General features: G+C 44.1%; 1 protein-coding gene across 1 annotated transcript in view; it reads right to left on the bottom strand.

The window, feature by feature from the left end:
* The window catches only part of ARHGEF4 (Rho guanine nucleotide exchange factor 4), a 112,381-nt gene extending 100,449 nt beyond the window's left edge, over positions 1-11,932 (bottom strand). Inside the window, 1 exon segment of the mRNA XM_059854971.1 lies at positions 11,644-11,932. Coding sequence (XP_059710954.1) covers positions 11,644-11,836 — 193 coding nt within the window. The 5' untranslated portion in view covers positions 11,837-11,932.
* Between the last annotated feature and the right edge of the window lie 622 nt (positions 11,933-12,554).

The raw sequence follows: 12,554 nt of genomic DNA, 5'->3' as shown, positions 1-12,554 counted from the left end.
ATTAATAATTAGAGTATTGCAGCACAAAACTGTAGGCTGTTGTGCCCAATATGGCAGGTCCCTTCTGTGCTATGACTTGTTACTTATGGAGAGCTATAAATAGTGGGACTGAATGAGCCTGTACACAGTGCAGAAACCACATACAAGGCTTGACAGAAGAGCACACAGCCTCAGTGCTTTCTAAGGATCCTCCAGACAAGGCTCCACCTTTGCATAAACTATTTGTACAACCAGATCCCTCCCACATGTGCACCAAAGCCTGGCCTGACACATGCCTGAGGCCATGGTCCAGCTGCTATCTGACATTACTCTCAGAAAAACAAAAGCAGCACTGATCAGATGCTTACACCCCATGTCCCACTGGCAAGCTTTGCAAGTGCAGAAACATGCAGCAAGAGGCCCCCAAACCCCACCACAAACATACAGAATATCCTACACCATCAATTCATCCCCTAAAAGAATTAAATGCTGTTTCAGAGATTTAGGCACCACACACTGCCTGTACAGGCACTAATGAACCATCAGCTACAATATCTGCTGCAATCAAGCAGCTCTGACCTGTCTTGGCTCCTCAAAGCTTCCTCTCCAGCTATGTGCTCAGCTGATCAATAGGAAGCAACTTGTGAATCCTGCAGTGATCCAGCTGTCAGCAAACCCTCAGGATTAAGGCAGGGAAATTTTGCTTCTGCTCTGTGTTTTCAGAAAATTTCATTTCCCTACCTGCCTTGCCAAAGAAAGCACCTGACAGATAAAGCTTCAGATGTGATACCAGTTATCATGAAGGTGGTTAGGAGTCCAGAAAACACACCACATTCAACTCAGCCAGGACTCCAGTGCAAATGACACTGCAAGGAACATAGGGATGCTCCTGGAGTGGGTCCAGCTGAAGGTCAGGTGTGTTTAAGGCACTGGAGCACCTGACATACACAGAGAGGCTGAGAGAGCTTGGGCTCTTCAGCCTGGGGAAGAGAAGGCTCAGGGAGATCTGGACAATGTGTACCTCATGAGGGAGGTGTAGAAGACACAGTTAGACTCTGATCTGGTGGCCAATAAAAGGACAAGAAGAAATAGATATAAACCAAAGTACAGTAAATTCTTTCCCAATATAAACTTTTTTTACACTAAGGGTAGCCACAGCCTGAAAGAGGTTGCAGAGTCTCCATTCCTGGAGATAATAAAACTTGACTGCTTATGCAGGTGACTCTGGTTAGAGCATTGGAATAGGATTAGACAGCCTGCAGGGGTGCCTAAAGCATTCTGAGATTCAGGCTGTTTGGAAGCCCTCAAGCAAAACTAGAAACTTCTGCAGCAGGTAAAATTCAGGAGTAGCCCAGGGCTTCAGCTCTCCAGGACTCTGGAAATTCAAACATGATTAAAGAAAATCAGTGTCAATCTTGCAATTCTGCTTCCTGGCAAAGCAGGGTCGTGCAGGGGAAACCTCCATCCTCCCTGCTGCCTGATCAGAGAAGGAAAAGGATCAATGCCCCAGCCAGCACAGCAAACCACACAAGCCAAGCCACCACTAAAAATATTTGTCACAAGTTTGGGAAGTTACAGAAGGAAGTTACTCCTGCTCTCATCTGCTTTCAGTTTGCACCTAGCCAAGACTCATCTTCCTCTGAGCACTCAGGAGTTGCTGAACTGCCCCTTCTTTGCTTGGCATGATAAAGGAACTGGGTCACAGTCAGCTGTAAAGTTGAAGCACTGGTGCCACTGCAAGTCAGTGAACACCTCAAGAGAAGTGTAAAGCAGAAGAATGGGAGCCTGGTCCTCTGACACATGGGCAGAATGGTTCTCCTCTTCCCTATACTCCCAAAAAATCATAAATCATCCTCTGTTGTTTTCTTATTACGACTGGAAAAATCTTTGCAATCAAGGTGCCTTTTTCAAAAATGAAAACTGAAAGAAAGAAAGGTAGCACGTGAGAGGAAGACAAAATCCCAGGTTGCAGGTCCCACCTTGATTCAGAAAAACCCCATGTATTTGGCCAAGCAGCCTTTCAGGACTGGGATGCAGCAGTGCTCACACTCTTCTACATTTGTGGTTTCAGAGACATCAAGAATGATTCAGATGAATCAAGACTAATGTCTTGGCCATAATTAATTCAGTGTATTTTTAAATAATTCTGTTAAGTGACAAGTCACAGGCTTGAAGGACTGTAACATTTCTTTGTCTTACCCTTGGAAGTACTTTTTTTTTTCCTTCTGAAAGCCAAGTTCTCCAGATGAGAGGAGTTATCTGGATTAGACAATCACAAGTGGCTGCCTAAAAGATGCACAGGCTGTCCTACACACAATTACTTTGGAGATGCCCTCCAGAGGCTCAAAACTGATGGCCAAGTGGCATTTGGGGGCCAAGCAGAAGTCCCAGCCATGCAGTTTGTGCTCTCAAGTAAGCCAGAAAAAGCAGCATGAGCACAGGTGAGCATTATGCCACCAACTGTGACTATAGATTCACAGAAGAAAACTTGACCAACCCCCAGAATGCAGCCTAGGCAGAGAACTGACAGTAAGCATGAAATAGGACTGCCAGGCCCTAGATTTATGACAGAATAGAGATTGTGGTGAAGCTCAGAATTGGGACCAAAAATAGCCCAAATGAAATTATTTTGTACTCTCCAAAGAGAAATGACATATCCAATCAACAAGTTTCAGTAGAGATGGGTTCTGCATATTTTTTAATTTATTCAGGCTTTTAAGGCTGATAAGAATGCCACATTTCAAATTGATCCAAATCCACTGTTTGGGAGGTATTAGTAACGCTGTGTTTTCATAATAAACTCTCTTAAAAGGTTTATTGTCAAAGCTTCTTTCAGGCATGCAGAGTAGGTTTTTGCCCTGAGCAGGATGTACCATCAGTGACCTGGAGCTGACACACAGCTCTGCTCAGGGAGAGGGCCCTGAGAGAGTCAGCAGGAGCTGAGCCAAGCCAGGGCTTCAAACAACAGCTCCAGCATCCAGACTGATATTCTCTTATCCAGGTCACTCTGTATTGCCAGAAACTGTGACAGTTTCAACACAGCCACACAACAGGATCTGCACGAGCAGTTTGCCTACTGTAGGGCTGGGAACAGCCCAGTGCCTCACTCAGGGATTGCTCACCTGCCTGCAGCCCCCTGCTGTCACCTCCCAGCTGGTGACACCTCCCAGCTGGGACCCAGCTCACCTCTGAACACTGCAGGAGTGTATTTTTCACACAAACTCTGACCTGGCCACTTGAGCACACAGGGCTGCTGTGATTCTCCAGAGCTGCACTGTGTCCCAGACCAGGGACAGTGTCACAGAGGGTGGTCACTTCCCTTGATGCCTCAAGGAGCTGGAGCAGAGGCTGGATGGAGCTCAGAGCAATAAAGTGCAGATTTATTGAGGTGCCTTCAGAGCCACTCCTGGCAGTACCAGAGCCACAGTCCTGGCTCTGCCCTGGGGGCTCCAAGGTGGTCATGAGATCTCACATTTTTATAGGTTTTAGTCCATTTGCATATAGGAGTTAACTGCCCAATTAACAGCTTCAAATGATGAAGTTTCATCCTCCTTGCTGGCTTGCCCACCCTCCTCTTTTCATGTTGCTCACGCTTTGGGCCTGAAGTTTGAGGAGATTGTCCTTGAGTCTCCAGCTGGAACAGGATTGTTTTGTCTCCAGCACCCTGTGCAAAGATCCCAGTGACACTTAATGTAAAGCTAAGAGCTGCACACCAACACAGAACAGAAACACTTAAACCCCAAGGTATCACCCTGAGGACCAGCAAGGGAAGTCACAGCAGAGGAGCAGGGTGGGTTCAGCAGGTGAGACTGATTCTCACTGCCTGCTGCAGCTGAGCCTTGAGCTCCCAAACAGCTCAGGTTGGGTTGGTTTGGATTCAGAAATTCTGCAGACAGCTTCTCCCCCTTTGAACTCGGATGTGCCTTGGCATTTACAAAGATCCCTGCAAAAGGGAGCAGAAAAATGGTTTAGGGAGCAGAATAATGTTAATGGCAGCTCCAAGAACAGGGAGCTGGAGCCAGTAGGTGCACAGGCCCTGCTTGTGGTGTTCCTTTGCCTGTTAGAACACCCCCTGAACTGCAGTTTGCCACTGCCAAGTCTGTCTGTTTGCATGTACACCCCAGCTGGGTGTGACTGTGGTTCACAAAGAGCTGAGGGCTTCTCACACCTGGCCTGGAAAGGTTCCATTGGCCAAGGGAGAGAAGAGTAGCTCAATCCTACCCATTCCAACAGATCATTTTGGGTTAACACTCAACCTCCTAGCTCACTGCCTTTTCCTGCATTTTTAGGGACACTTAAATTAAAAAAAAAAAAAAAGTGCCTAATTCAAAACTACCTAATGGAAAGTATTTCCATTAGCCAAAAGGAAAACTCTTGCAATTTCACTCCCACATAGAAATAAATCTCTGCCAGCTGTTTTGAAAACATCATTAGTCTTACCTTCCTTTATTCTCAGCATGAAGCATTCCAATGCCATTATAATGATTATTTTTGTATTTTATAGAAAATAGGAAAAAAAAATCAAAATTCTGCATTTACCTCATGTTCCTGACACAAAAACTTCTTTTTCAAGTTATTTTATAAATACTCACATGAAATTAACCTTTCAAAGCAAGAGGATGGTACCACGTACCTTAACAGTACACTTGAAATGGATTGCAAATTATTATTTAGGCATTTATCAGATCCTTTAAGAAGGATTCTAAAAGAAATCCTTCTTAAAGGAAGATTTCAAAAAAAAAGAATTTTTTTGTTTATCCATTGGTAAACAAAAAAAAAAATGCAGAGCCCACACCTAGAAATGCTTGTTTTTGAGAAACCTCACTGAGGAATGTTCTAAACTTAACTAATGAATAACCTTGTGTGTATGTAAATGTATATATTTATATCTATGCATATATATATATATATTTATATACACTTCCACTTAAACATGAAATAAAATATAATTCAAAAGAGTAAGAACAAGGAGGATATTCAAAACAATTGTGTACTCAGCTGCCTTTAGCACTTGATTTCCCTCCTATTCTATGACCACTTGCCAGCCTTCACCCTGCTGGAGGCACAGAATGCAGGAATCAGCTGCACCTGGGGTAATGCATTAGAGCATCCCTAAGCACTCCCTGGGATACAGCACAACTTGGAAATGGCTCAATTACTCCAGCAAAGCAATTACTCTGTACTCCATGGCAAAAAGAAAAAAAAAAAAGAGGTTTATTTGAGCTCTTATGAGCCAACATCATAGTCCAGTGAAGCTCTTGCTCCTTGGCTAGCAGAGACTGAGAATAACAGCAGCAAAGCTCTCTACCTGTTTAGGCAAATACACCCCCAGGGATCTTTGTAGTGAGAGCTGCCAACACTTGGATGTTCACACAATGTAATCCAAGACATTAACCAGGTGCAAACCATGTTCCTCTCAGCTTACATCCAGGCTACTGTCTCACTTTCATGTGCAGACACACACTTGGAGGAGCAGCTGTTTGAGAATGGCACAGCCACTGAAGGCACTCAGTGTCCAAGACAGCTCATCTTGAGACTTTGGGCCTGCTCAGACCAAGGTCCTGTGAGGTCCAGCACACTCAGCTTGTCCCTGGCACTTTTAAACAAATCACTGAACAAGTTAGTTGGTTTAACAAACAGCAGGCCACAAAAGGATTGTGAGATGAGACAGGATTCTAATTAAATTAGAAGCCTCCACAGATAATTACTGACACTCAGAAGAGGGCTATATTTCTCTAATCCTTCAAAGACACTTCTCATGGTCCAGAAGAATTGGAGAACAAGACCTTAGTAGGGAATAAGCTTAGTTACAGACAAGCTTAGTAATTTAAAAGCCACATCCCAATGGCAAAGGGCAGGCAGGATTGTTCCCTACATTGTTTAACTCAACTAATTGCTAAGCAGCCATGGCAAAGCTGCATCTGGTGTAGGCAGCAAGTACACACATTCTCTGTGAGCACTGGGCACACACACTATTTGTCAGAACATGCTCTAGTCTAGTTTTGCTGGGCTTTTTTACCTACATGAACTAGACCCAGATAACACAAATGAAAAGGAATGGTCAAGTTTCTGCCAGCCTTTGGGTGTCTGCCTAAAGGTAGAGAAGACAGCAAGGGTCAGGCAAGCTTCATGGCACCTCCTCATTCCCCTTTCCTTTACTCTCTTGGGCCATGCTAGTTTCCTGCTGTAAGAGCTGTGATGCTGGCAGCACTGAAATCAGGTGGCTTAAAGCTGTTTCACATCCATGCAGAAAAATAACAGCAATTGAAGCTGGGATATATCCCAGAGAAGTGCTGGCTTGAAAGACTGCTCTAAAGGTAACTGAATCTTTGAGAAAACACAGCCTTAGAGTTGTCATATTCCTCAGCAAAGGGAACACTGATCACAATCCAAATGTTCTTCATGGGAGTTGTTTTGAAGGCAGAGAAGGCAAAGGATGAGGATGGTGTACCTGTGACACCTGGGGAAGTATCACAGGCAGTGTTGCAAAGATTTATCTTTCCCTGCTGCAAACACAGCATCAGCAAAGATGGGAATGTTTATTTCTGATAGTCACAGGTGCTAATCCGTGCCCCACAGGGACATGAGAATAAGCATTTACTCCTTTTGAAACAACACCAAAAAAATCTCAAGGGAAAATCTACTAGAATCACCCACAATACATTAATATGTAATTAGAACTCCAAAGCAGCTGAACTTACAAAATCTGGTTCTGCTGCAAACAGAGGTACAGAAACATGATTAGACTTCCTACCTATATTAACACTATTTTTATTCCCTTTAGTGGAAAACATGATGCTAGAGGATACTTTTCACTGAAAAAAACCATTTCTGTAAGTGTATTAAACGTGTTAAGTGGCCAAGTTTACACACACTTAGCATTGACTGAGATTCCCTTTACTGGAATGAACTCAACCACTTACTAATAGAGATGCCCTCACTATTTGAATGTGATGCCAAGTCACATTCAGCAACACTCAACACTATTTGGAAGATGCATTTTCAACTAAGAAATATTTACTTAAGCTTTAGGGCAGCTCACTAGCTCATCCCAGAGATGTGCATCTTGTAATTCTTCCTCAAAAGTTCAGGACTGCCCTTAGGTTTAACCTTACCATACCAGTCACCCTTACAAATTAATCTACACAGAGAAAAAAAAACCCACATGAATTTAGCATGGATTATTGTTTGTTTGTTCTTAAATCTATCAATTATTTGTTCAGAAGATGAGTGGGAGTTATTCTGGCAGGTGACAGGAGACAAATGAGGGAACACATGGGACATGTTAGAGTGCAAGCAGTGAATCCAGCTGAAATATCCTAGCTCAGGATTTGCCAAGGTAATGGTGCAACACAACCTGGAGAAGCTGCACTGGATGCTCTGAGGCACTCACTTTTTTTCCTCCCTGCTCTCCTTTGGATGCATTCTCTAGCAATTTGAACCTTAAATCAATCTCCTCTTGTGTGACCTCTCACTCTTGCTGACTGAGTGACCCTAGAGAAAGAAGGATCAGTGGAATTATGCACTGCAGTCCATGAACACAGCTGAAGACATCAGTACCAAAAAGACAGGGCTAGGGGAAGAAAAAGGAAAAAGAAAAGGCTCAAAAGAAAATCTCTTGCCAAACAAGAAAGACTCAAAGCATTTGCCACAGCTCTATTACTGGCTCTCTCATCAGCCACAACAATGAAATGAATGACTTGGAAAAAACCTTCCTAAAAAACCCACAATTTTCTTTTTAAGATCTGAATGAAGGAAAAAAAAAAAAAAAACCCTCCACACCCATGCTTCATGTTCTCTTGTTTGTTTAAAGGCCATATTCCCAAGGGCAGTAGATGAGCATATCTGCATATTAGGAGCCACAAATCTGTGCAGAGGCTCACTGAAGTGGAGCCTGTACAATTAAATTGCTACATGTGCACAAATACACAGAGGATCCCAGGGAAACTATGGCAACCACCAGTCCTCCAGGTTGTGATTCCCCCTTTGTCCCTACCTTTCTTTGCTCTTCCAGTCCTTCCCAACTTGGACAAGAAAAAGAATAAACAGAAGTGTTAATGAGGTCGGGATAGCTCCTGCAACAAAGGAGCTGGAAAGGCAAAGAGAGCTGCTCACAGGCTTGAACCTGGAAACATCCTAAAGGAAAAACTTCTCAGTGGAGTTGTACACCAGTGATGAATGGGATACAGACAGCCCTGGGGTACAAAGTCCTGCCTAGGAAACCAGGCCTAGAGCACCCAGAGTGCCCCTGAATCTCTGGCTGGAGCACTGGCACTAAAAGTGACTTTTAATTTGGATGCCTTATGGGGGTTTTGGCCAGCTGAGATACTCACAGCCTGATTTTCAGAATTGCTGAGCCACCCCAGCTCCCAGTCCTTTTCTCTCAGGGGATCTGCATCGGACTTGGACACTGCTCATAAGTATTTAAAAATAGCAAGGATATTGTCCAAGTAACAAATATACCTTTTTATCTCTCCTAAATCATGCTCTGAAAGTCCTTTGGGCCCTCTGTGAGGGTTACTGATGCTTGCAAAGTCCTCTGGCATCCTCAGAAGATGAAAAGCCTGGTAGAAGAGTAAAGCATTCCTTATTTCCATTTTATTTATTTCATTCCTTATTTTCATGTTTATGTTTAGCTTCAGGGAGAAGGGCCTTCTCTGGTAAGGTAGTGTTTATTGACATTTAGACCAGAAATGCCATACTAAAAAATCTAGATTTTTTTTTTTTCCTTTCCTACAAGCCTGAGCCCATGGGGTTTTTGCATAGTTGTATGTCAGGCAGTATTTGCACAGAAGTTTATGCTGTAACAACAGGTCTTTTCTCTTTCAACTGTTTTCAACATTTAGCTTCCCCTCTTGATCAATATATTACAACAAGGTCAACCCCAAACCAAAAGGAATTGCATACTTCATTACTGACTGCAGAGGAAGATAACAAACCAAAGACAGTTTTTGCTCCTGTGAACCTCAGAAAACTCTGTCTTTTCTACACAGGGGATGTCAGTTTGTATTTCTGAAATCACACACTGTCAAATGTATGCATACATAAACACACATACATCTCTGTCTCTTCACTTCCCTGGAATCTAAATTATCTAAAAGAAAAACTCCAATGGATGCATTCCAATTGTACCTCCCACCTTCTTTTCACCTCCACATTTCAGTCATTTAAATCTGGTTCATTTCTAATCCTCCCTGAAGTCTTAGACAGCAACAGACTCAGTACAAAGACCCCTAAAGAAAAGGTGATGTACACACAGGGGAAAAAGCAAAACCCTCTCTGCCAAGCCCACCTATGCAGCCTTAAGGAAATGCAGAATCCCTTTCAGAGAGGGAGAGGGACTGACTCATCCCTCAGACCTTTTTTAATGCAACTTTTTAGTGTTTCCATACAGTCTGTACTCTTTTTCCCCCCTAACTCCTTGATGTATCCCATGGAAAGATGCTGGAGGCTCCCAGCTCCTCTGAGGAGAGGACATTGCCACACATTTTAGTTGCTCTTTCTCTCATGCATTGCCAGCTGCTACTGCTGTTTTTTTTTTTTTCCTTGGGTTTTTTTGGTTGGTTTAAACAGTGTATTAAATTTTACCATTCAAAAATGTTATTTAGCACAAGCTTTTGAGAAATCCTGCCTCACTCCTCAGACAGGCAATTGACGTTGGTGGAGAGGAGCAGTTCTACCAAAACTTCCTAAGTTTAAGCCAAAGAAGAATTCTGACAGAGAAGAATCAAAACAAAATAAATTCCCCCTAGTGATCCATTTTTCTCAAGTTTAATCCTAATTCTGACCTCAGTTGTGTTAGTAGTTAGAGACAAACTGCTCAGAAATCTTCTGCACATGAGAAGACACCTACCACACAGGCAGCAAGGAGTCTGAAATGCAGAGATCTGCTTTTATTATTGTATTTATATATCAATACTGTGATTATGAAACTTAATTTGGTTTTTCTCTGTCCTCAGTCTGTCTGCATACCATTTTCTGTTCCATTTCTTCACATCTCTGTATTTCCTGCTAAATGCATGTAGCATCCACAAAATGACACCATGCCTCACAGCCTTGGGAGCAAGACTGTTGTGGAAATGAAAGAGCATTTAGAGAAACAGACTTAATTTCAGAGCCTGCTTCTGCCATCACCCTCACTTCTTTTGTATCACTGTACACCATTTGTTTCAAGTGACCTGATTAAGCCCAAGAATGCTTCCAGGGAGGGCAGCTGACAGCAAACCCTGTGACACAGAGGGGATGGAGCCACTGCTGCCACCCCACACAACTCTGAGCAGAGTTTGCACAAAGACCCTGTGCCAGACTTACTCCATGCCAATGTCAGAGCATGCTGGGGTTAATTTGCACTCCCAGTTACAAGAGAAAACAGCCAGCAGATGTGAGAATGCAAAAGCACCTCATCTTGTACCTGCAGCCCAGGTCTTCCCCCAAAACAGAGCACCAATGGCTTGATCTCACCCTCAGATTTTTCCCTGTCCCTGGACTCTCAGGATGTACTGTAGGTGGTTTGTGCTTTTGGCCACCTGGAAGGTGGGGTGTGCAGGGTGGAAAGTCAGGGAGACTGGCCACCCTGCTGTAGCCCTTTCCTGTATGGCTGTGCAGTTCCTCACACTTCAGCAGAGACTCCAGAGCTGCAATGGAGATTTTATTAAACAGCTCTGAATCTACAGAAGCAGATGGAATGATAAAACCTTTCAATAATTAAAAGTACACACAACTAAAGCAGATTACACAGAACTGCACCCTGAATTCTTCCCGAGCCTTGATTCTAGCTGGTAGCACTGGGTATTCTTACTAAGGAAATGGCAGGCACTGGTGGCCTTGAAGGCACTTATCTGAATTTATCTAAGAGGGGAACTAATTTACTGCAGCTCTATTAAAAATCTCTCTAAACAGCAACAGCTGAACAGCTCAGCAGTCATTGGCCAGTAACATCACTGCCAGGATCCTTTCCTAGGATCAGTTGGGAATTAGAAAGCTTCTTTACTATGCTTGCAGTTCAAACATTCAAACCCTAAACAGGCACATCAGTAACTAAAAACCAGAATGTCAGACTGAGCCAGAACAGGTCCAGGCTACATGAACATGACTCCAAGATCTCTGGTTCAGAAAGACATTTAGTAATGGATGGGAAAGCAAAAACTGAACGTGAGCAGCTGGGTCAGGGAACTGCCTTTCCCTCCTTCAGTGCACAGCAGTGCAACCCTACCTAGCTCTCATCTGCTGCACAGCACTTGCCTGGGCATTTTCTAGAGGCAGTGATACTCTCCCCACTGGAATTTACACAGAGAAATATCAACTCTAACATTCAGCTCTATATGATTAAGCTGAAATGAGAAATGTTCCAATAGGCAAGGACAGCTGTAATCAGGTAGAAGCCCACACACTATTTCCAAAGCCATTAAAACCCTATTTCTTCCCTCCTGACTTAAGAAGTCTATTTAGGGTCTGTGTTGTTTTGGTTTAGGTTTAAGTTTAAGTCTGCAGAGGGTATAGCTAGCAAACACTGCATGCTTTGGTTATCTCTCCAGATGAAGATACTGCATTTCCAAATTATATACTTTATAAGGTTTGGTTTCTCAAGGTCAGTGCAATATCACAGAGCAGTTAAAAAAAAAAAAAAAAAAAAAGGAGAAAGGAAAAAAGAAAAGAGCCCCTTACCTGTGGCAGAGTGCAGACTCTCCAAGCTCCAGTACCTGGACAGGACGCCTCTCATGCCACCACCACCACCACCACACACCACCCCGCTGCTGTCTGAATCGGAGCCCGGCGAGAGCCCGGAGCTGCCGCTGCTGCTGCAGTTCTCGGCACTGTGAGCCCCGCTGGACTCGCTGGGGCACTGCTGGGTCCTCATGCGGGCGGCTGCCGGGGGGAGCCGGGGGCTCCAGGGGGCTGCGGCGGGGAGCGGGCAGCGCTCTGCGGAGCTCTCGCCGGGCAGCGGCACCGGGCAGCGCCGCCGGAGCTCTGCGCTGGATCCCGAGGCTCCGCTCCGCTCGCCTCGATGCATCCTGACATCATAGGGGTCCGCTAAGGAGGCTCCCTCCGAGGCGGCTCCAGCCGCAGCTTCCAGCAGCTGATTTTTGATTAAAGCCGATTTCAAGGCATTAAGGAAGCAAGGGGTGAGACAGAGATCTCTCCTCCTAATTTAGCAGGACTGTCAGCTTAAAAATAAATACGTGGAAATAGTAGAATTTCGTGCGTTTTAAAAATGCCCGAGTGAGAGAGACCTTGTGTTATCTGCTTCCCCTGAGAACTCAGAAAGGATTTAACATATAAACTAATCGTGTTTAGAACTGGCTGTGGCTGCTGCTATTAAAAAACTATTTTTGTAAGTACTCGGAAAAAGAATTCAAACTGAAATTAAAGCCAGGAAAACACAGACTGAGATTTGGGGAGATTGCAGCTGGGAGTTTTGAAAAATCATTTAGCATCCACTGCCAGACTGCAGACCTGGTATATCCCCATTTCCATGGGCAATCTTTGGAAGAGACCTCAGTCCCAACTGAAACAGCATCCCCGACTACCATTTACTAGAAAGTTTTATATTCTCATAACCTGACAGGAGATTCCCT

Source organism: Haemorhous mexicanus, chromosome 10 (assembly GCF_027477595.1).
Source record: "Haemorhous mexicanus isolate bHaeMex1 chromosome 10, bHaeMex1.pri, whole genome shotgun sequence".
In the NCBI taxonomy this organism is placed as follows: domain Eukaryota; kingdom Metazoa; phylum Chordata; class Aves; order Passeriformes; family Fringillidae; genus Haemorhous; species Haemorhous mexicanus.
Note: the sequence above shows the minus strand (reverse complement) of the source record. Positions and strands in the feature narration are given on the sequence as shown.